This window comes from Homalodisca vitripennis, chromosome 1 (assembly GCF_021130785.1).
Source record: "Homalodisca vitripennis isolate AUS2020 chromosome 1, UT_GWSS_2.1, whole genome shotgun sequence".
Lineage (NCBI taxonomy): Eukaryota > Metazoa > Arthropoda > Insecta > Hemiptera > Cicadellidae > Homalodisca > Homalodisca vitripennis.
Window position 1 is genome coordinate 65,426,152 of NC_060207.1, and position 26,342 is coordinate 65,452,493.

The 26,342-nt window shown below is 32.1% G+C and overlaps 2 protein-coding genes across 3 annotated transcripts in view; one reads left to right on the forward strand and one right to left on the reverse strand.

The window, feature by feature from the left end:
* Positions 1 to 10,118, reverse strand: part of LOC124363446 — a 53,144-nt gene extending 43,026 nt beyond the window's left edge. Inside the window, exons 1-2 of one of the 2 annotated variants that reach the window (XM_046818697.1) lie at positions 10,042 to 10,118; positions 5,760 to 5,813 (exon numbers count right to left, since the gene is read on the reverse strand). The gene's annotated coding sequence lies outside the window, so the exon portion shown is untranslated. Of the gene's footprint in view, positions 1 to 5,759; positions 5,814 to 9,789; positions 10,019 to 10,041 lie in introns of those variants that run through there. The other variant, XM_046818701.1, reaches the window with a different exon arrangement.
* Positions 10,119 to 10,424: 306 nt separating this feature from the next.
* LOC124363458 (NTF2-related export protein) lies at positions 10,425 to 26,336 on the forward strand. The gene is made up of 4 exons (XM_046818710.1): positions 10,425 to 10,703; positions 19,205 to 19,276; positions 21,761 to 21,905; positions 25,992 to 26,336. The coding sequence occupies exons 1-4, from the start codon at positions 10,695 to 10,697 to the stop codon at positions 26,165 to 26,167; spliced, it is 402 nt and encodes a 133-aa protein (XP_046674666.1). The 5' UTR covers positions 10,425 to 10,694; the 3' UTR covers positions 26,168 to 26,336.
* The last annotated feature ends 6 nt before the right edge of the window (positions 26,337 to 26,342 follow it).

The following is a 26,342-nucleotide window of genomic DNA, read 5'->3' on the forward strand; positions in this document are numbered from 1 at the left end:
GCAACAACGCAGTGGACTCTACAACATCGAATAGCTTGATGTCGTTGCAAATTAAAATGCTGTTTTAATGATGAGCGATGAAGCTCGCTCCATTCGAACGGACCTGTAAACATATAGAATGTTGCTATTGGGCAGCTAGCAACCCATAAGAAATGCATCAAGAACCACTGCAGTCTTAAAGGTATGCTTTTGTGGGGTTTCAAAAATGATCGTTGGATCCTATTGTTTTTCAGAGGTTGGTGTAACTGTCACAGTTAATTCTCAACGTTTCGTGGAAATTCTATGAATTGTTTTGCAGCTGCAACCTGAAGCATTCAGGATCAATACGGCATAGATATGGATTTAACAAGATGGAGCTACAGCCCATACAAGTAATGCATCTATGGAAGTTGTTAGAGAAATGTTTCCTGATTACGTGATTTCACGTTTAGGCAATCTCCAAGCCTGCTCACACGCCAGATCTATTGTTCTGCAACTTTTTTTAATGAAGTTACAAAAAAAGTTAATGCAGCAAAACTCGTTCACTTGAATACTTGAAGGCTGTAATGTGCGAAGAAATTGCTACTGTATCACAGGACATTATGTACTTGACACTACACTACAAAAAAATAAATAAATAAATTATAATTATAAAAATTTTGACACCATTCTGTGCTTGAAGCTCATGAATAAAGTTATCTGTATCTGTATCTGTATCTGTATCTGTATCTGACACTTTTGACATTAATTTTAGGAGACATTTTAAGTAACTAAGTACTTTGGAATCCTTAATGCCCAATTTTCAAATTGGATTATTTGTTTTTAATTGTTTTGGTGTTTTATAGCATTATAGCACTTATAGCATTTGAAAACATGGGCGTTCTTTTTGCATATCCTGTACATATTAATTATTTACATTATATTATTAATTGTTATTTTGATTTAATTGTTATTTAAAAAAAATTCATTCAAATTACAAAAATTATCAATACTGCAATTAATTTTAATTGTCAGTTTAAATAGAACATATTAAAAATTATTATTGCTGTACAATCAGTATAATTTTACATTATACAAAACTAAATGTAATAACGCTATTTATTGTATCCGTGTGCAAAAAATGTAAATAAAGATATCTAGACTTTGACACCAACTCTCAGGAGTTTCAATTCTACTTCTAGAATTCTAGAACTACTTGCATCATTTATCAAAAACACTGGTATCTTCACCTTATATAACTGTTCTTAATAACCTAATTAAAACTATCTTCAATTGCAATATACTAACCAAAATATACAAATGTTATTCTTCACCAATTGATATTTTATTAAGACAACAAGAATACAGTAAAAACACTATTTCAATATAACTGTAAATAATAATTTAAGTTTATACATTAATACCAAGTAGGATTCAACAAAACCATTGCATTGCTTACTATAAATGATGCCACAAGAAAAACCTTGGATAGTAGATAATCCATTATTGACTTCATTAGATGTTCGGGTAAGCAATTAAGTAGATAGATGTTAATGTCTTATAAAAGTAATATAAAAGTTTAGGTCCTAAATCCAGGTTCAGCAATTTCCTCACACCTTGAATAATCACATTTAGCTTACTAGATACACAAAATTTCTACAACTTCTAGTTCAGGTTGTAAGCCTTAACTAGAAATGGTTTCCTTCTAGAAGTGGTTTCCTTACAGCTTGAATAGTCACATACTGCATCATACCAGTCTTGTCAAGCAGCTGGAACAGAACACAGTTGAATTCTACAATCATGTAGTTCAGTTCATAATCTTGCCATAATTGGTTCCTCACAGCTTGAATAATCACATGCTGGATCTTACCAGTCTTATCAAACAGCTAGAATAGAACACAGTCGACTTCTACAATCATGTAATCCAGTTCATAATCTTGCCATAATTGGTTCCTCACAGCTTGAATAGTCACATGCTGGATCATACCAGTCTTGTCAAACAGGTGGAACAGAACACAGTTGACTTCTACAATAATGTAGTTCAGTTCATAATCCTGTCATAATTGGTTCCTTACAGCTTCAACAGTCACATGCTGGACCATACCATTCTTGTTAAACAGCTGGAATGGAACACAGTTGACTTCTACAATCATGTAGTTCAGTTCATAATCCTGCCATAATTGGTTCCTCCAGCTTGAATAGTCACATTCTGGACCACATCACACTTGTCAAACAGCTGGAATAGAACCCAGTCGACTTCTACAATCTTGTAGTTCAGTTCATAATCCTGCCAAAATTAGTTCCTCACAGCTTCAATAGTCACATGCTGGACCATAACAGTCTTGTTAAACGACTGGAATGGAACACAGTTGACTTCTACAATCATGTAGTTCAGTTCATAATCCTGCCATAATGAGTTCCTCACAGCTTGAATAGTCACATTCTGGACCACATCACACTTGTCAAACAGCTGAATATAGTCGACTTCTACAATCTTGAAGTTCAGTTCATAATAATGCCAAAATTGGTTTCTCACAGCTTGAATAGTCACATGCTGGACCATACCATTCTTGTTAAACAGCTGGAATGGAACACAGTCAACTTCTACAATCTTCTAGTCCAGTTCATAATCCTGCCATAATTGGTTCCTCACAGCTGGAATAGTCACATTCTGGACCACATCACACTTGTCAAACAGCTGAATACAGTCGACTTCTACAATCTTGTAGTTCAGTTCATAATACTGTCAAAATTAGTTCCTCACAGCTTTAATAGTAACATGGGATCATACCAGTCTTGTCAAACAGTTGAAACAGAACACAGTTGAATTCTACAATAATGTAGTTCAGGTCATAATCCTGCCATAATTGGTTCCACACAGCTTGAAGTCACATACTGGGGCACACTAGTCTTGTTAAACACCTGGAATGTAATACACAACTGCTAAAATCTTCTAGTTCAGGTCAGAAAACATAATAAGAGATTTCCTTTCACCTTGAATAATCACATACTGGATCTCATCAATGTGCCAATGTCTAACAAGCGGAATGTAGAACACATAGTGTCGACTTATAGAGATCTAGTTCAGTAGAAATATTTTAGTATGAGTTTGCTCTATCACAGATCTTCAGTACATGAGATTCAGAGCTTAATGTGGGTGTAAAATATGATGAGAGTGACAATGGTGAAAGGTTATCGCTTAGCACTTCTTAATATTGAGGTTCATTCTATTGGCTTCGCACCAGCGATAAAGTTTATATAGATCCTCCTGGATCTGTAGGCTATCATCTATAGATATGATAGAGAAAATCTTCACATCCTCAGCGAAAAGAAGCAAATTCCCCTGAGGTGCCTCGGGAAGGTCATTTATGATTAGTGAGAAAAGATTTGGTCCTAGTGGCGATCACTGAAGAACTCCCAGGCAAGAAAAAAATTCTGAGGAAATAGCTAACGCAAATTTGACATATAGTCACCGGTCTAAAAGGTAACTAGTCAACCACTCTAATTCAATGTTTCCAAAGCCTTAGACAAGCTTTTTTTATAGAAGAAGAGGTGATCCACCATGTCTAATGCCTTAGGAAAAATCTAGATATATTGCATCCAACTGATGATTACAGACATAAACTTCTTGAATCTATGATTGAAAAAGTATTAAGTATTATACATTCTTCAAGTGAAACCATGCTGCTAAAAGCAGATTATGCCAACCAGTTTGAGCTTGATGCGGCCAAGGTAGAGATTTTCGAAAACTTGGCCATAGCTGACAGATTGATAAAGGTCTGTAATTAGTAACATCATCAATAGGTCCTGTTTTGTGAATGGAAACAACATGTGCGGCTTGGAAGATGGAACATCAGTGGCCAGAGATGTGTGTGATCACAAATTGATCCAGCAAATAAACTTTCACAATACTTTAAGACCATAGGTGGTGTCTCATCTGGACCCTAATCCTTAGTTTCGTCAAGCTTCTTAAGCTTATCCAATACTTCTTACGGGCTGAATCTTAAAAAAGAGGAGTTTCCATCCAAAGTGGTTGCCACTAGCAGGAGTGAAAACTTCTATCGGTCTAATGAAAACTGAGGAAAAGAAGTTCCTAAACAATTCACACATTCCTTGAGGTTCATTTGACATATTGCTATTGTAAACCGTGCCTAAGGGTGTCAAGTAAATGTTTATAATTACAGGCTGTAGGTTGTTACTTGAATTGTTTGTGGAGATTTTTTTTTAGTTATCACCAGATTTTTGAGCAGGTATAGAACAATCTGTGGAAAGGTGAAATACGAATTCTCCTCATTGGCGAATTTACGTTAACTACCAGCATACCAGCAATCGTATATAGAAAATTTGCTTCATTGAGATTGGAAGTACTCAGAATGGACATAAAGTCAACAACTGAAAGAGAGTTGTGAGTATTTTGTAAATTGCATCTTTTAAAGTCGTATTTGTACTATTTTGAATTACCATCTGTAGTTTTATTATTGAAAGGTATACAAAAAAAAAGAGGGGAGGGGTGATCCCTCTCTTCCATGGGCAGAACAGCATCAATTTCCAAAGAAATAATTTAGCCTCCTTTTATTTACACATAAGACTAGATCCAATGAGACACCTCTTCTGTTATAAATATGGTTAACTTGAGAAGATCATAAATTTAACTTACTGTGAAAATTACATGTCATAATAAAGATCTGTTCTTGTTTCCTGCCTCCCAAAGGAAACAATGTCGTCGAGAAGGAGTCCACTATGTCCCAATCTACTATTTGTTATTAAATTATATTCTTGAAAATAGATTTTAATTATGTCATAAAATGTAATTAGTGATAACAAAGTTAAAGATAACCTATACGAGCGCTCACATGCTCTGAGTTTGAATTTGGGTACTATCTTGAGAGATATTTTTCTTTTTTATTTTGCTATAAGTGCATGGTGGTGCCTGAGACGCCACCCTTGATAGCCCACACTCAAAGTCATTGCTGACGGAAACTTTAGTTCATCCAAAGTGCCAGATCATCCAATGTGATCTGACGTCGGAAAAGTTGGAAGATCTGAATGTGACCTTAAGTCGGGAAAGTACGATCAAAAATGTCCCTGGCCATCAGTGGTACCTTTGGCACCACCCCGCACTTCTGGCGAAAAAAGAAAAACATCTCTCGAGAGAATACCTAAATTCAATATCAGATTACGTGAGCGCTCAAAAACTTTTTATCTTTATAATATGTATCTATGAATTTACCTGCTTATATAGCTTAATAACAAATAGTTTATAGTGACTAGATTATAGAGAGTGGCCTCCTTCTTGCCGACATTGCTTCCTTTTGGGAGGCAGAAAACAAGAACTGATTGTTATAAGACATGTAATTTTCACAGTAAGTCAAATAAAGTCTACTCTTCATAATAATGAAATGAAGTTTTTTAAGAGAGTTTTTTAATAGAGTTTTTTAAGTTCCATTAAGAAAAATTCTTCCATAAATAGTGGCTTCTGGATAAAACCAAAGTATGAAAAACTTTGGTAAGCAAGCAATAACATCCTTTTCTACACCAGAGCAATAGTTAGAGAATTTTAATCAGAAAATCAAGATTTGTATGCATTATTATTTAAATTTAAATCAGGGAGGATTTCTTACACTTGAAAAGGACTATGGATATGCTAGATATAACATAATAAACATTAATAACAATTTATCCCCGCACGATTCAAAGATAAAAGAAATTGCACAATAATATTCAATATTAAATATTTTACCACTTAGTCTAACTGTGTCTAGTATCTAATGTTGCCTAATAAAAATGTATATTGTACTTACTACATAGCTGAGGCTGGAAATCTTAATGACAAGACAAACCAACAACGAATATATCTGAAAAACAAACAAAAAAGGGTTAATATGTTGTTGAACATTTTCATATGCAAACTTTCAAAGAAATGAATTCATGTTCTCACTCAATGTACAATAGAACTCCAATTATCAGAAGCAACTGATGATTAGACTAACTCAAAAGAAATACAGAAATCCGGTTTTACAAATTACAAGAACACTACAATTTCAAAATCTCAGTTTGGGAAGTATCATTCATTTATAAACAAATTAAATCAGTTATTAAAGAATTTTAATGTAATATAGCTGAAGTAGTATTATTGCATTGTGACAAATGGTTAATTAACCTTTTAAGGAGTGCGTGTAAACGATACATAATGAGTAAGGGCGTCATATGACGTATATTCTTATAGTGGCCCAAAGGAGTACGGACGTCATATGACGTTTAGCCTCTGTATTTTTGTATTATCGTAAATGCATTGTTATTACTGATTGCCTTTAGGTAGATAGTTTGTAAAGTGGTTCCATCTATCGGCAACATACTTAACTTCCATGTTTGTGCTTGTATTCACTTGTAATCTGATTTTAACACGAGATCGCAGTAGCCACCCGGTAGAAGCTACTGACTCAAGGTCTCGTCGCACGCGCATCAAATTGCTGTCAGAATATGCTGCCACATTTTACTAGCCATTCCTTGTATACTGCATACTGTGGCCATATTTATCTTGTGAGAGTGACATATTTGTTAAACAACCATCTAGTTTGTTACTGTTGTCCAAATGGCAGACAATACTGATTGAGTCTGCCGTAGTGAGGAAATAAGACACATTTGATTTTGAAAAAGTACTGACATATTGACTTGTAGAACACGTAGTCCTTTTTTATTAAGCTTTCAAATATAAATAAACATTTTTTAAGAAATTTTAAAGATTTAAATTTTTTAATCCTTTTGGATTTTATCTATTACTCATTTTAGACTATCAAAGGAAGACGTCATATGACGTCCGTACTCCTTAAAGGGTTAATAAGTTTGCTAACTTTAACTAAAGGTTTTAGCAGCAATCAGAAGTACAATGTATGTCACCAAACGTAACTCTGCTCCATTCATAGTCAAAAGATATAGATTTTTTTATTACTTTTCAGTGTACTGCCATAACACATAAGTCAAAATAAAATAATTTACAAGTACACTTTTCAGTATTCTACACAAGAAAATGTCAGATTCTAATATTTAACATTGGTAATGCATGGGAACCTACAATCTTTTCAATGTTACAAAACTTAAAACCTAACTAGAGGATAAATTAACCTACTAAATTGTGTCATCCATGGGTAAGTTAGTCTAAAGTTTTTATTTTTAATTGTCAATAACAAAATTTGAATAGGCCAATTTAAAGTGATCAGCTTAACTATGCTACAATATACTAACACATTGCCACTTTTCAATATTTAAAAACTGCTTAGACTACATTATTAATGATGTAAAAGAATATTTTTATTCCTACAAAGTCTGATACAAAGTCATTTTCTAAAGTGCTCCAGTCATTTATTTCTTAAACTATGTTCACTAACCAGTTTTACGTCCCCGTTATAAATAAAATCAATAGCCTTAAATAACAAGTTATATGTATATTCATGATTAGATCTTCTGAAATTCTATATTACCTAAGTACAATCTAGAGGGATTTTTTTCATTTCATAGAAGCAGTATAGAAAGCAGCACCATCGTGCCACTGACTTTCCAGTACTCTGTAAACATTTTTAATTAATTTTCTATCAAACTGTAAATTATAAATCGTATGAAAAGATTCAAAGGTAACAATATAATAGCATATAAATTTACCATCGATGTAGACCACACAGGCTATTTATCTCATTGAATTTATTATTAAATAGCTCAACATTATTCTTATAATTTGGCTCAAATTCATCTGCTACCTAACCAAGATCTATCAGATTTTATATAGCAATTGATCAAAACATGTTAAATAAGATTAACCTTTACTTGACAAAACATTAGATACCTAACTTACTGAAGGCCTACATCATCAAATACACAATCTGCTATATATAAGCTAAAGTGCAACTCCACTACTCAAAACATTTAGAGCATAATAAATAACATCTAGCTTCAAATAACATAAACTTAATGACTAACCTAAAATGACTTTAGGGACCTTTAACCAGAAACTAGATGACTTTAGGGATCTTTAACCCGAAACTAGATGATCTATCAGTTATTTTAAACAGTACATAACATTTACCATCTAGAGACAAACTGTTGAAAGACTAACAAGAACTAACTTTTTTCATTAAAAAATCCGCTAATCACTTTGAAGCTGAAAAGGGGGGATTGAAAGACAAACTGACTAGACTACACAGCATATCATTCTTCACTTCAATAAGCTGTTAAGCTTAAAAGCTGTTCAATAATTCCTAGTAAAGTTATTTTACCAAAAGTAGACTAGATTAATCAAAAAGTTACCAACAAAAGTAACTGACAAAATTGATGAAAATACAGATTGTGTGAGCTGTATTACTAAAGGTAATTTTACTCAGACTGCTATTGTCAATACCTTGAATCTAGAATTAAATTAAAAAACAATAATAGACAATAAAGTCTTTTTGCGTAGTTAAGTTAGATACCTAAATTATAGGTTTTACTATGATAAACTTTAGCAAATGGAACTTTAATGTGATATGATTATTAATGAAAACCATATAAGATTAAGTTAGGTTATGTTAGTTTTGGTTAGGTTATGTGTAGGCCTTGTTCTATATCAGACTCAACTTCATAGTTGAATGTTATGAGAAATTTTTAATCCTACTGTAAATTTTTTACTTAAGTTATATAAACTGATTACTGCCATACTCATGATATGTCTACAGTGTAAATAGCCTTTTAGTTAGATCTATTTTATTTCTTTGGTTAAAAAACATTTCATTATATTAAATGTGAGCCTATTAAACCTATTATATTAAGCCTATTAAACTTCAATAACAAGCTGATAACTGTATTAGCTTAAATGATAAGCAAAATGGCTAGACTGGCTTTTCAACTTGTTATTAACTTAGTTCAAAAGTACAATAAGACCATCCCAGTGATATCGCGATCTCTCATATGAATCTGGCAGACTAGGTTACTAATTGATCGATTCAAATCAGAATCTCATTAACCTAATTATCTTTAAGTAGCTCACACAAATATCCAATCCCAAAGTTTACAATTAAAGAAAAATAACCTAATTTTTTTTTAAACCAATAAGTTTTGATAAAACATAACTTAATCTGTTTAAAATTGTACAATTTACACAGGCCTGAATGAGTCTGATGGGCTTGTAAACAAAACTAAGGTTATTTCATAGAAACCCAACCAAATACAAGGTTATAAGTTTAAATTACGTAGCAAGAGTGATCCTGCAGCTTTGGGCAATAAGATTTTGATAAAGTAATACAGTGCTTTTATTCTGTAAAGGAAATTTCTGATCTTCTCAGGTCTGTTATTGTGAATGTTCCACAGTGCATACTCTCTTTATAGTACTAAAATCATGTGTACCCACCTATATATTCCACCTATATAAATTACAAGATTATCTAACTTTGATTTGTTTACTGCATTTTTCCCTAAAACCGACTGAATTTGTTAAAATAGACTAATATTTTACTATTTAAAATGGCTTACAAATAGGCCATTAGTGATGTAAACATTGCAGCTTGAAACCCATTTAACAAGTTTCTGATGGCAATTGTCATACACATAAACTTATTATAGTGAGGAATTTAGTATTATATCATGAATTTACAAAATAGTTAATGTATTAAGCTTCAAAGTAGGATTAAAACTACAATTAAAGGCTATCCCACGGCTGCATTTAGGCCTATTAACATTGACAACACAGATGGCAGCACTAGCGATAAGACTTTTCACTAGCTCCAGAGACGAATTAAAATATGATTTTCACTTATTTTCATGAGATATCCTTAAAATTAAATTAATGGATTAGTTAAAATACGATACCATAGTACTTTGTAAATGGATAACGGGTCGAAATAATTCCACAATTCACTAAACTAACACACACTAAAATCGAGATGCCATGTCTCTGTCATCAGCCTAACCAACATGTCCTCATTCCAAATTCCCATTTCACTTTAAGCACTGTAACCCACCACAAATAAATAACTACTTATATCAATGAATTTCTGAATATTTCAACTACTCAGCCACTTTATTCAATGAAGTTTAAATTACACATACACCACATATTACCTAAATAAAACGAGATAGTGTCATTTGGCGCCATCATGCCTGAAAAAATAACTGTAGAAGTTCACATCACGTGACCACATCGCGAGATCTCGGCTTTGGCGATACATTTTTGGGATCCAGATTCCAACAGGGCATCCAACATATTGTGTCTTTAGTTTTATAATTTGAAGAGTGTTTGTTGTCCTGAAATAAAAAAACCATGCTAATGTGTCGAGAGCAGAAACATTTGATATAGTTGAGCAACACTCTCTGTATCTAAATGTGAAATACGTTTTACTCATACATTTCTATTTATTTGAAAATTGCCTGATCTCAACTGTCAAATGCACTCGTTTTATTTCAAGACGTTGGTAACAGTTGATCAATTCTCACCACACCACATCATAAGTACAGTCATGTCAAACAAGAGTTAAAAGCGTAAACAAGTACAGACGACAAGCGAAACATCAACACTGTGTCATTCGTGTCTCTTATGGAAAATCTCGTTTGGTAGAGAAAATTATTTTGTTTTTTGTACTGATTCTAACAAGTAATAGTCCAGAACTTTTTATTATTAATTTATGTTTTTGTAATTTTTTTTGAAGGACGTTTTGGTGGTTATTAAACATAGATTGCAATTGTTTACATAATAAAAACACCTGAAGGCACTAAGCATGGATGAGGTTAGTCATTCTTGTTTGCATTTTTTGACTGTATTTATTATTATCTAATATAGTTTGATAACTATTTATAAACTTATTATGTATAATTATGATAATTTATTTGTGTGTTAATGGGTTATTTTGTTATAAGTTATTTGGATTTTTACTAATCTTTGAACCATGTGGGGTAATAATGGAGTAGGTAAAATGTATTCAATCCTAGTGATTTTACTTTGTTTCCTTACTGTGTTGTTTCTGTTAGTTTGTCACTAAATACTACATTGAGCTAACAATTATAATGTATAGACAAATCATACACCTAAGTAATCTATGCTGAATAAACTAAAGTTACTATTAGAGCATAATTATGTTACATTTTGTCTTCAAATTAGGCTTTTAACTGTTAACTGTCCCAGATTTTTTTAAATTTTGCTGGTATTTGCCTGAGTTATGCTGCCATTTGTCTGAGTTATGCTCCCTGAGACGTGTTAGTCCCAGCCATATTTACCTACTACAAATGTATAATTTTTCTTAAGATTGCTTATACTTTGTAATTACTGATAAACATTATTAATTATATTTTTATTTGCTTCATAATGTCTGCTCTGTCACTTTACATTAAACTAGACCTACTAATCATGTACAACACATTTTTGTAAATAAAAGTGTTGTAAAGAGAAGCTTGGCCTGAAGTTAGCAAGTGGTACCTCCCTTAAACACAGTCCCTGATGCATCCCCACCAGTCTTAAGAACTTCCTCAGGATACCTTCAAGCATATTAATTAGATCAAGGTGGTAGGGGGACCAAACAGGGCTAGCATACTTGCGATGAATCCCAATGTCCTGTGTGCATGTCTGCATAAATCATAAGCATGCACATTGAAGAAGAGATTGGCATATAATATAACACCCAAGTCCTTTATGGTGGACCCCCTATCTAGTGGTTGACTACCCAAGGTGTACTGGAAATGAGTAATTGTGCAGTCAGACAAAAGTCATGACAGAGCACTTAGAAAGGTTATTTCATGTTGTTTTAATTGAAATTTCGGGTAGACTTTAATAAGCGGCCTATGCTAGTTATTTGATCGCTATTAGCAAATGGTTTGGTTGTTTGTATCCGAATAATAATTCAATATTACAATTTATTTTACTTATCATATAATTTTAACTTCTTATATTAATTTTAATCTAAACAATAAACAACAAAAAGTAACTAATATTTTGAGACTTTGAAAATGACGATGAATATGAGGAAAATATGTAAGATATTTCTCACAAGTGACGAGATTTGTTTAAAAAGCTTCAACATGGGTTTGGCTCTTGGTAACACATGGGGAGAATTCTTTCCTCCATTTCCCAAAAGCGGTTACTTATTGATATCAAGCTGAGCAAGTTATATTGTAAGGTTTCTTTGATATCTAAGTCTAGGCCATAGTTGGTTTTATTGTTTTATTATTTGTGTATTAAAATTGTAATGTACGAGATTCTTCTCGTTACAGTAATTTATTATAACTCTTATTGTATATAATTTTTACATATCAAAGTTAGATAATATATCGAGTTGTTCAATAATAGCAATAGAATAACGAGTGTAGGCCGCTTATTAAAGTCTCCCCGAAATTTCTGTCAAAAAATAACTTAAGGTCCAAAATAAATAAAACTATATTTCATTAGAGCACTCAAAAATAAATTACTTCCCAACATTTTATAGAATTATATTCACAAATGGTCCAGATAAAAATCAATGACAAAAGAGGACTACTTCAGTTTTGAAGACAGAATTGCTAAATCAATGTAAAAGTGTACTAAAGAGGTCATTACATACCAACACAATGAAGTTAAAACACCAATTGTTTCAGAATTTGATGAAACGTGATTCATCTGTTCCTTATATATAAACAACCATGCAAAGGGGTAGACTTTAATAAGCGGCCTACACTCGTTATTTAGTTGCTAGTATTGAATGGTTCGATTGTTTTCATCCGTAGAAATAATTCAATATTACAATTGATTTAACTCAGCATATGATTTGAACTTATTCGTTATAGTAATTTTAATATATATTAAAATTATATATATTAATTTTAATATATATAATAATTAATATATATATTAATTATTAAATAATAAATAAATAAATAAATATGAACAATTAACAACAAGAAGTAACTAAAATTTGTAAACTTTGAAAATAGCGATGAATATGAGAAAAATACATAAGATATTTCTCACAACTGACTGTTTAAGTGACTTCAACATCTGGAATTGGCTCCTGGTAACCCATGGGGAGAATTCTTTCCTCCATTTCACAAAAGCGGTTACTCGTTGATATCAAGCTGGGCAAGTTGTAATATTGTAAGGTTTCTTTGATATCTAAGTCCATAATAGTCAGTTTTGTAATGTTATTGTTAAATTTATGTTTTTAAAATTGTAATGTACAAGATTCTTCTTGTTACGATTATTTATAACTCTTATTGTATGTGATTTTTACATATCGAAGTGGAATAGTGTATCGAATTGTTCGATAACAGCAATCGAATAACGAGTATAGGCCGCTTATAAAAGTCTCCCCATGCAAAGTATTGACTTATCTCTTTCAGTTTTCTTTTTACAGCCTCTCTTAGAGAGAAAATCATATCTTTAATATTTATCAATAGAAATTCTTGAAAATTTTGATTTTAACTAATGGAACTGTGCTGATTAAAAAAAAACATAAATATACACTCTATATCTTACTTCAATAGAACCTCGATAAGAACGAATTTCAAAGGCTACGGAAAATATTTGTCTTATCGAATTATTCTTAATAAAGAGATTTTTTTATTGAGGTGTAATACTACTGTTATTTGTATTATATACGTCCTTGTTCTGAGATAATTTCTGTAAAACGATGATATTTGTGGCCAATCGCTACAATACGAATTGTTATTAACGTAACTGAAGATATTTTCTAATGTAGGTCTAGATCAAAAAAAGACTGCAGTAATTTACAAATACAGTATCTATGTATGTATTAAATAACTCGTACATAAGGGTTTTGAAACTTACACATAACAGAACAAAATATTCACAAAAAATCAAATTTGCAATCGAGCCAAAAAGTAATCAATATTTTACTGTTTGCCTGCATGAATGGTTGACAGATCCAAAGTGGAATCTAACTCGACGATACTCATGGAATATAATTAAACTAAATTGTTCACTACATTTTTATTTAAACAATTTTTCTCCACAAAAACACACTTAAGTACATCAATAGCTTCTCTTGCGTCTTTCGTTGACAGTTCATCTTCCTGAGGATTTAATATTTTAAAAATATTTAAAAAATCTTCATGTCAAACTAACACTTTTCTTAAATTAAAATATAATTTTCAGCTTAAAAGAGTGTTATATTGCTAATACAAAACATTAAATGAACACTGATTCAATTAATTTATATTTAATTATTTTGCTTTAACATAGATTTAATACTGAATTTAACCATGGTTTTTAAGACCAGTAAATAGGCTTTGCTAACACTCAAGACAATATAGCTATCCCAAATTTAAATGTTGGTATTTTTTAAAGTAGCCTATTTTAATTTAGTGGGAAGTGGGACTGTTTAATTTTATTTCAGTATAAACATTTACAGAATAATTGTAAATGTAAAGCAAGCACTAATCATTACAATTAAACATGAATTACATTTATGTAACAATAGACAACTAACAAGTAGTGAAGTATTTCCAGTGAAACAGTAATAACATGTCCTGTAGCGTAATGCAGGGAGGAACAGAACACTGTTCTATCTCTTTTCAAAGGCCCTGCAGGCTCAATTCCAAAACCTCAAGCTTGCTTTGTGGAATTACGGAGCTCCTGGGCTTGGGAAAGATGCCAGATGGGATTGGAGGTGCCTCAAATGAATAGCTGACAGAGTAGTGGCACTTGGTAGTAACATTAGTGACTTCTGAACCTTCATTGAAGTTTTCCAAACCCACACAAGAAGAGTGCGCACTGATGAAAGAACGAAATGTTTAATACAAGTTTGAAGTTATCAGTTCCACTATGAGAGGTGTCTGTAGTGAGAAACTTCACTTTTACAGCACAAAAATGGTGAAACAGCCGGGAAACAGGTTCTACAGTGAACAGACTCCTGCTTTGTGATAATCATATGATGAAGAGAGTTGCCAACCTTAGCTACCCACTATACAGTTACACAGTATACAGTACAGTACAGTAATACAGTATTGCATTTTGGTGTGCATGTGAAAGATTGACCAGATTGAGAGATTTGATTCTTTTCACACAGCTTAAAGCTTTGTGTATTTTCATCTGTAGGCTCAAATTTTGTCAATGCTTTCTCCCTTCTGTACATATATACTCATACATATATATTTTTTTTGTTATTAAAAGTGGTGAAAATAGCCTAATTATTTAACAAACAAGTACTGAACTCAAGGTTGTCACACACCATGGTAGAGAGAAATCGGTACTTTATTAATTTTTAAAATGTGATTAAACAGATAGAAACATGTTTTAAAATAATGGATCATATGGTAACCAGTTTCTACTATCAAGTTTCAAAATCACCCCACTTCTCAAACTATAAACAACACAACTATAATACTGTAACATAAATTTGCTACTTAATGTAGAATGACATGTTTAAATAGTGCTAAAAATATCAGTTATTAGGACATATACAATAAAGGTTAATATCACGTATTCAACTAATTGAGGGATTGTCATATATTCCACTACCAGCCAGTAGATCTAGTAGATAAGTGATAAACAATGTTACACAAATGTAAAGTATGGGATTTTGGGAGTGGTTTTACTTGGTATTAAAAAATGTTTAAATGGAAATGTAGTTACTAAATTTGATATTAACCAAATGATACTACCATAAAACAGTGTTACTTATTTGTACACTTTTGTAAAATTTTACTGATGTCATACATTTATTCTTCATATTTAAAATTTTTTTAGTTTGCAATTGATTAATTTTCCACAAATATAATGTACAATGAGTTTGAACGGTTAGTCAGTAAGCTACATACTAAATTCACAACTGATTTTGTCTTCATAGGGATCTCAAAAGGCTTATAAGGTGAAAGTATGTAATGGCCAATTGTTGATATTTATATTAGAAGTCAACAGTAAAAACTAAACTGAGGGCTAATACACATCCAGTTGCTTTATTGCATCAGTATCTTGTTGGAAAAACTCTTTAAGTTTCCATATCCCAATAAACAATGAAAATTTAAATGTCCTATTGTATCTAGTCAAATTCAGACATTATTCTAGTTAAATTTGTGAACTAATACTTCCGTTATATGCTAAAGTAGTAGAAAAGTAATTTACTTTAGATAACTAATGTTTTTCCTTGTATGGAAATTGATGTCTTCATTGATTTTTTTGTAGCCTTCTTTCAATTTGTTCTTATTTTGTTTGTCTAAAATTGATGTACAATTTCTTAATATATTCAGACGACGACATAATGACACTTTTGTGATATATATATGTGTGTGTGTGTGTGTGTGTGTGTGTGTGTGTGTGTGTGTGTGTGTGTGCGTGCGTGTGTGTGTGTGTGTGTGTGTGGTGGTCTATTATATATATATATATATATATATATATTATATATATATATATATATATATATATATATATATATATATATATATATATATATATATTGCAATGTCTTTTGCCAAATTTTCTATATTGTAACCCAATACATATACATTTTGGTAAAGATTAAATCTTTTCAACTTACACTAAAATTATTTTTGAAATTGATTCTATGACTTGTGTACTTTCTGTTTTTGTTGAATTTGTTGTTGTAAGTAGAATGAAAGTCAAGAATGATGTTTTTTACTGCTTAATTTTTAAATTATAATCCATTGCCTTAACCATTTGATTATGTTTGCACATCAAATCAGCCTCAGAACTGCTGGTGACAAACAAAACATTCCTTGAGATGTTAGACCTATTAGGTAACGTATCAAAGTTCTAGAGGTTCTGATCACAAATTTAATGATTAAGATATTGATAATTTCAATTTAAATTTGTAAACCTTAAAAGGGTTATTCATCCCAAATTTGGAAAACAAATGAATAGTGAAAAATATGTTCTGCTGAAAATAAGAAAAACAGTGTATTATAAAATTATTCTGGAATCTGTAACAATACTTCTGAAATCAGAGTGGTAGTTGATAAATTCATTATTAACCATTGTTTCTACACTATTCAAGCCTGCATATTTTACCATACATAGATAATTTAGAAATATTTAGTAAAAAAAATAGAAAATAAATAAATATACTGTAGTGACAATATAATGAAGAAAATAAGACTAAGTTAAAACACAGATTATATAAAAAGGATTATAGCAGTTTAGATTGTGGTTTAATTATAATATAGTAACAACAGAATTTTAGATTTGTCTATTATTTGATGTCACAAAATTAGTAAACTAAAGAACTCTTCTTCATATCTAAAAAACCCCATAACATAACATTAAAACTATGCAAAAAAAGGAAAAAAAATTAAATTTGACTTTGAACTCACCAAACTCAAACTTGGCAACGGAACAAGTTTTACATTTAAACAAATCAAGCATATACCTGTAAGTCTGAAGCAGTCAGAAAAAGCACCATACAGGAGCACTTCACAACACTTCCTGCATACACCCAAGAAAGTGAGATACGGGAAAATACCAATATCAGTACACCTCGTGGTACGGGGACCCAAACACCGCGTAGGATGACTATGGTTGGGAGGAGAAGGTTGGATTAGATGTTTTCTGCCTTAAGCTTTTGTTTTTGATTTCAAATCAGGGCAATTAATGAAAGTATATAATAATATTTGAGTTAACCTTTTTGACTATGTGTATTTGGGCAGTAATTGATTCCTGGGATATATCGTGCTAAACTGTTACACACAAAATAGATCTACACACCACCATAAAAGTACGATTTGTTCAGCAACAGTGTTGGAATTGTTTGTTATGAACGGTGGACGAATTGATAGGATAATAGGATTTCGGACATTGACCATTCTTATACGTTAAAAAATTCACCACATTTCGGAGATTGAAATCTATCCTCTTCTTCAGTTCTCAAAATTCATAAGACAAGATCAAACATACAAAAAATATGATGTCCTACCTTATGTACCCTATATCTTAAGATTTTTCAACACCTGAAAAAAGGATTGATTCCAATCTTTGAAACAGAGTTTTATATTTGTTTTCTAATATAAAAGTAACAAATGCCCAAAGTGCTGTTACCATTGAAATAATTGAAAAAGTTAGAAATTACACTCCGCTAGATGTCACAATATATTAGTTAAAGACATTAGTTCTTCATTCATTCTTATATTATACTAAAGTAAGAAATAAAGAGTTCAAATCTTGTCTTCAACAAAAGTAAGTATCCTACAAGAAAAGATCCAATAATGGAAATAACAAAATTTGTTGAGATAACAATAGAAATATATCATATGTATTGTATAAACTTCTATAATAATCAGAATCAAATATTTTTCTATTAATATTATAACTTTTGAGCATGGCAGTTATTATATTGAATAATCGCACATTCACCTGGCAAGTGAGAGATCCGGCTTCGATTCCCGGTGGAGCTAGTACTTTTTGTGATTCAATGTTTATTGAAATTAAATAAGGCTATTGCCATTTATACAATTTAATGTTAATAATGAAATGGGTAACATATCTTTTATGATAATGGTTCATCACTACTTGTGTTTCGATTATATGGTGAAAAGAAGGCACCTTGATCATAGGCTGTTCTTTCCATTAAAATTTGTTATGACTGGTTATTTCAGACCACTTACTTTTTGGGTGTGGAAGTGGATGCTCTATATCTGTGAAAACTCTTGAAATAACAGAAAATATCTTAGTATCTTTTTAGGAAAAGTGAGAGTTATTCTGCCTGGAGTTCTTTGTTATAGTTATGTTAAATACTAAGTTACATAAAGAATTTTTTTATACCTACCCACCTACCAGCTAATTGAAGCTCTGGGTATATCTGTTTAAAAAAAGACCAAGCTTGAAGTAATTTAGATGGTTGAGCACTCAGCAAGATGCAAATCTTCTGTTTATTAGTAATATTTATTTACAGATAATAGCTTCATTTACTAGAAATTATTTAATATATGTTTCTTTCAGAGATACATTCATTCCTTGAGCCTGTCTTTTTGCCCGATATCATCTCCATTGTAACCACAGCTTTATATTTGCCAAGTTTAGTAAAAAATAAGACACTCTGTATAAAATCACACTTTATTCTAGTACTGTACTTGAAAAATGAAGTCATTTTTGAGAATTTAATACCTATGTAATCAGATGGATTTGCTCCCATACAATTCATATGAAACATTTTTTTCTAATTTTCTTTTTAATTTATATGTCTTTTTATGAACAGTTTATTTGCCAAAGACAAATAAGTAAAACTAGCAATATATTGATAGGCTATCTTAATTTCAATGCTGACTAAATTATGTTGGTTTGTGTGCACTATAGAATGATCTTGGATATAGAACAGCAAGTGAGTTTACCAAGCTGTACTACGAGAGTATGGACAGAAAAAGACATGTAAGTTCTTTTTAATTGCATTAATCATTGTAAATATTAATATATATTTGTAGAGTTATTTTATCGTTAGTCTCGTGTCTATAGATGTTTAATTGAATATGATTATTTAGAAGGGAAATGAAAAATGTTTATATTATATTGTGTATTTGTTGATTTATAAAGCGGAAATTAAACACGTCTTTTATTTTTCTTACATTTTAAAATGATTAGAGTATTATTAAAAAAGATTTCTATTCTAAAATAATAAAATCATAGGTATAATTTTTTGTTAGAAAATAAGTATTGCTTTAATAGAAATCTGTACATTGTTTTTATTTAAAAAAAAGAAAAACAGTTCTTGTACTTTTTAGAATGCTCTCTCAATGCCAACAGTTTATAGACCTTTGGTTATTGGTCAAATTATTCATTTTTGAGTTTCTACCAATGATACTCGTATTGTAGTTCATAAATAGAAACAATGGTAAGAATCTTATTCGCTGTGATGATCTTACCACCAAAGTCTGTTAGTTATCGACAAACATCTTTATTATTGTTAGTTGTTGTAGTAATAATTTGTGAATCTCTATTGGAACATATATACAGATTAGACCAATGTTAAATGTTGTAAACATACTTGATTGCCTTTCAATATCACACAGGGTCTGTAAATAAGTAACGTGATTGTTTCAAAAAATCAAAATTTATTACAGGTATGATTACAATTACTTAATCATCTTCAATATACATTCCTCTTGCATCGATACACTTAGTTCAGCTCGTTTACACAACGGCTCGTCAAAAGCCCACTAGAAGTTTTCTGCCGGAATACTGTTGAGAACCTTTGTTGTCTCTTGAACCGCCTCGATGGAATCGAACCGATGTCCTTTGAGCTCATTTCTCATTTGCGGAAAAAAGAAAAAGTCTGGTCAAGCTTGTTCTGGGCTGTAGGGGGAGCGGAGGTTGGGCAACGTTGCCATGCTGAATTTCGCCAGCAGCTGCCACACAACAATTACACCATGGCATGGCACATTGTATGTGATTTCATAGGCTTGTCAGTACTCGCACGTAAAAAGCAGCAATTACAGTTGTTCCAGTTGGCATGAACTCCTTGTGAACAATGCCATGTTGGTTGAAAAAAACAAGTCAGCATGGTAGTGATAGGAGATTTGAATACAGTCCGGGTATTCACATATTCGAATACAACAAAATGAATTTGAATACTTCTGAAATGAATACAATTTCTGTGAAAGAATCAAATTCAAACTTACAGTATTCATTCATTTGAACTAGTAGTATTCAAATAAAATATTTAAGAGTAGTATTCACATTCATATACTTAAGTATTCATTGGATGGGTTTAGATGATATAAATATATGTGTGAGTGTGCACGCACGCATGTGCGTGTGTAAACGGGAGATTCATAATTTTGAATAAATAATTAAAAACTTTCAAGCTTGACAAAATGTATAATTGTACAAATATTGAATTAGTAAATACATTTGTACACAATAAAGACAAAAATGAATGTTTATTTCATGTTGTGAACAAACAAAATATGATTGGAGTTTTTGGCTTCAATCTATTTCTACGATCATTGGTGTCAAAACCTGCAGTAGAAAATAATTTTTCAGACTGGACTGAAGTAGCAAGTAAACAAGTATTTTTTGTTCTGAAGTTCATAAATAATATGTATAGGTACTAAATAGGTGTAAATAACATGTTTGTAGCAGGTACAAAAAGGCAAAGGATTTTCCCATCTTTTTGGCAGGGTTGTCCCAAATAACCAAGAAACAAAGGATTAAGAGAAGGAAGTAAGACAAATCTAAACTTGTCTGTTAGAAATACTCAACGCAGACAATGTATTTGAATACAAGTATTTGAAGATCAGTTTTAGTAACAATATACTTTTAATTGCACATTTTAGCAAATATTAAGAAGTTCGTTCATATTTAACTTTTACTATAAATTGAAAATTTGTTATAAAACCAATCTTAGTTGACTTTAGGTAGGCTTCTCAGATCTGTATATGTATATACATGTTCTTGATCAGGAAAACAAGGCAAAATCAACTATGACATAAAAAAGTACTAAGACCATAGTAAATTACAATAGTTCTAAATATACACTTTTTGACATTTTTTCTCTGTTGTGGCAACAAGACAAACTCAACGTTGGTGTCGAAAATATAATTTACTCGAACCATAAGTGCTCATCCATGTGCAAAGCCTACATAATTGCATGTGAAGCCGCAGTTAACTGCTAGTAAGTAGATATAATATTAAGAAAAATAAAGGATGCCAATATTAAGAATACTATAGTCAAATACCATTACCAAAATTTCCAAAAACCTGAGCCTTTAAGTGGTGAGTTTATAGTACACCAAGAATTTTTATTACTTTGTAGTTAAGTTAGTGTTTATGGAGCAAAATATATTTATTTTGTAATAAAACATTGTTTGTCTCAAAGTTGTCATAGTATTATAAAAGAATTTAATTTGTTTCCAGCTAATGTCACGGTATTACATGGACAACGCCGCCCTTGTTTGGAACGGGAATGGAAGAAACGGAGCTGATGAAATTCAAAAATTCCTTGCCAGTTTACCAATCAGCACACACCTTCTGACTAGTCAGGATGTTCAGAGGATACCAGGTATCTTACTGGTGTCTTATTTCATGTTAGAAGCCATAGAAACACTAAACTATTTGGTGAAAAATATATTTTTTATATAACTGTTATTTTATTTTCCAAGCTAATGTTTTATGAGTTTTAGAAATGAACACTTGACAATTATTGTAATCACTTGATGTTACAAAATCACAAGAACGAACACTAGGCCTTTTGACAGCAAGGCTGCTTTTTTTAAAGTTACTCTCTGAGTAATAAACAAGACTTTAAAATAAGTTGATAATTTTATTTTATGAGACACAATTCTTGTTTAATCCTTAACTACTGTGAAATCAGGCTGGATGTGACATCTAAGCGCCATGTGTAGTTTTGTGTTGAGATACACCAGAACCAACTATTATTCCATGTTAGTGATTTTCTATATACTGTTGAATTAGTAATTTTAAGTTTATTGTAGAGCAAAAATTATCTACAAAATGTATAAATATTTACAACCCCAAATGGAGGTTGAAAATTTAAATGTGTAATTCAATAATTCCCTTATTTACTCAACTATCAATAAATAAATATACGAGGGTCGTCCACAAAGTAACCTCCGTTTTGAAATAAAAAATAAACCAGTTGAGATACAAAAAGTTTATTATATAAATGTTAAAACTACAGCTTTTCTCTACTTTTCTACGTATTCACCATACAAATTCAAGCACTTATCATATCTTTTAACAGTTTTTGAAATTCCGTCTTTAAAAATATCTGCCGCCTGAGAACGCAGCCAACCTGTCACAGCGTTTTGAAGCTCTTCATCACTCTCAAACCTCTGAGATGCAAGCCACCGCTTCATGTACGGGAAAAGATAGAAATCACTGGGAACCAGGTCCGGACTGTAGGGGGGGGGGTCAAAAACGTCCCATTTGAACTTTTCCAAAAGTTCTGTTGTTCTTTGAGCTGTATGAAGGCGGGCGTTGTCATGGACAAACACAACACCAGATGTCAGAAGACCATGACGCTTGTTTTGAATCGCTCGTCGTAGCCATTTTAAGGTTTCACAGTAAAAGGTTTCAGGAAAATGATCGGAAGTTCCGAGATTGTGAAGCGACGGTTCTTGCGAATTTTCTCATCCACTTTGTTCACCAAGTCATCACTGACGAGAGATGGCCTACCACTCCAGTCTTCATCGTGAACGTTCGTTCTTCCATTTAAAAAAAACGAACCCATTGACGGACTACACCTTCCCTCATAATGTTTGGGCCATACACCGCACTCAATTAACGATGAATTTCAGCTGCTGTATAACTTTTCGACCACAGAAATCTTATTACACCACGTACTTCACACTTGGCGGGATTTTCTATCATAGCGCTCATGTTTTTACGTTGTAACAAGAGAACGCGCGATCGCACGATGCTCTCCCTTGCACAGCTAGAAGCGTACTGAACGGCTGCGCACACCGATGTGAGAGTGGCGGCGCTACCCCCACTACTTATCGCGCCACGCCCAAACGGCGGTTACTTTATGGACGACCCTCGTAAAACAAGACTCCTCAAAAACAACAAACAGAAACAACACAAATCCCCCTAAACTAACATATAATACGATGCATGTGGCATCTTCGAGTTATATGTTCACAAGATTGTAGCAGCAACCGACAGCGATCTTGTACTTTTTTCCAATCTAATGAGGCCCCAAATAACAAAATAAATAGCATAATATATCAGCTGTCACAATGAAAGAAAAATAGGTCATAACTTAAAAACGAGATATGTCACTACTTTTTATAGTTTTTTATAGACCAGATAAGTCAATCGCATAACTAGTAGTGCATGATACATCTCAAGCACGGTGGTCATAGGTTTAAAATGTATCATAATTTACCCTCTACTGTTCTCTTATGGATTTGTCAATCTCAATATGTTGTTGAGGGCGGTTTGATAAGTCAGTGGCTTTTTGAATTTTTCGCGCAATAACGAATTCAACAGTGCCGTAGTGAACTGTAATCTATCAGTGAACAACTTTCTAATTTTGAGCAAGCTGTGTCTTCCAGTTGGTGTTTGATAGCAGACAACCTTGTAAATGTTCAGGAAAATTGAAGATTTCTTGTGCTGATTAAGCATTACTTTTTAAGTAAAACATCTATCACTGAGACTAAGGAAAGACTTGATAAATACTACAGGGACTCAGCACCTTCAATTTCAATGGTTAAGAAGTGGTTTACAGTGTTCTGTTGTGGTTGTACCAGCACTAGTAATGCCGAACGTTCAGGTCTCCAAAAGAAGTGATCACGCTGGAAATCGTCAAATCTATGGAATAATATTGGACAATTGGAGAGTGAAAGTGCGTGAGTTGTCTCATGCTGTAGTTATCTCAACTCGCTTCACATTGCCGCAATTGCTCGCACTCGACCATAAGTGCAACTCTGTAACCATTTTAAAAGAGTGTTTAGCGATAGTCAGCCGGACGAGTTTTGCAACTGTGGACGAAACATGGATCCATCACAACATGCCAGAGACCAAGGAACAATCGAAAGAGTGGGTTGCTCGAGGTGAATGTGGACCAAAGAAGGTCAAGGTGGGTCTGTCATCCAATAAGGTCATAGCAACAGTTTTTGGGATGCACAGGGTGTCATTCACTTGATTACCTTGAGAAGTGTAAAACGATCACCGGCGAATATTATTTAGAGCTTTTGGACAGAATCAACATTGATTTGAAGCAAAAACGGCTGCATTTGGCAAAGCAGAGAGTGCTTTTTTATCAAGACAATTTACATGTGCACACTTGTCTGGTCACAATAGCAAATATCCATGAATTGGGATATGAACTGTTACCCATCCAGCATATTCTCCAGATCTAGCACCCTTGGGTTGAATGAAGAAATCATTACTGAAACAAAAACCTATTTTTAGAGCCGGAGGTAATTAAATATGTAATTCTACAAAATTGTTAATAGTAACATGACTACAATACACATAATGAAATCAACACTGACAAACATAACTTGACATTCTATGAAATGAAAACAGAATGTATGGGGAAAATGTTTTAACTGTTCACCCAAAGGAATAAAAAATTACAATAGCACTATAAAAGTAAATAAATATTTGACAAATAAAGCTCTATATAAACTGACTGTAAATATTAGATTTAGTTTTAGATCTTTATAGATATTGACGCTGTTCATGCACAGTTGATGTTAACATTTAATGTATGTTTTGGATTAAAGAAAATTCTCTATCACTCTCTCTCTCTCTCTCAGCCTTGAGAAAACCTATTATTTGGAAGGAATAAAAATTTATAAAAATGCTGGACTAAATGTATTAAACTAAAAGGTCATTACATTGAAAAATAAAATGTTTATTTGCCAAAAAAATTTGTTTCATTTAAAAAGTAACTGACTTATCAAACCGCCCTCATGTACTTTGGTGAGAGAGACTTCACTACCACAGCTTTTTTGTAACAGATCAGTATATTCCTATAGACATTAGGTACTGTATTGCTTTTTAAATACCACTTACAGTGCACTCCACTGCACTCAAAGCGTTAAATATCAGTCATATGTTACTAGTTGATAAAATTCTCACAAACCCATACACATTTAATATATATAGACAAAATGTGTTCAAACAAAGTAGGAATAGTAGAGAAATGATGACCATCTACTTTTTTGTCTTTTGGGAGCCAAGTTGTCCACCCTATAGTGTACAACAATCTGTCTGCTGGAGAAATTTTTCTCAGTGTCCACAACATCTTGAATCAGGAGTGGCACAATATTGTAACTTTACCTTCAAAACCTTCTTTCCTGTCAAATAATCCAAGTATTCATAGTACAAAGGACTTGAATTACTGATCTCTTAATCGATTCTTCAACTGTTATTAATTAAATTTTTGTTTTATATGCATTATATGTGAAATGCAATATATGAATTGGATGTCAACTTTTCTTATTTTGGATTTATTCAAAGTGTGAAGTAATTAAAGTTTAATTTTCTGGGACTGTATTTACAGCTATGAAAATCAATTATCACATCAAAATTGTACATTGTACAAAACTCCATATATTTGTTCAGCTTAATATTTGGGTTTTATACTAGTTGTTTTTTTTTTGTTTTTTTGCAGATGGAGCTGTAGGGAACAAAATGGCTTATGTCATACAGACTGCTGGTAATGTCAAGTTCCAAGGGAGGCCGAACAAGCAGATGTTCTATCAGACATTTGCAATCACCAATGAAGGTGACAAGTGGAAAATTGTTTCAGACTGCTTTAGATTTCAAGAACATGTGGCAACAACATAGTGTAGATTAATAAAGTGAATTTTAACTGTAATTTGATCTTCTTTATAACTAATATGAACATCGTATATACATATTTTTAAGAACTTTCATGGAAATATTGTATTGTAACAGACGAAATCTAAAAGGATTGGCCCAAAACTATTGTTTAATAAAGATAATCTTCAGAAAATATTGT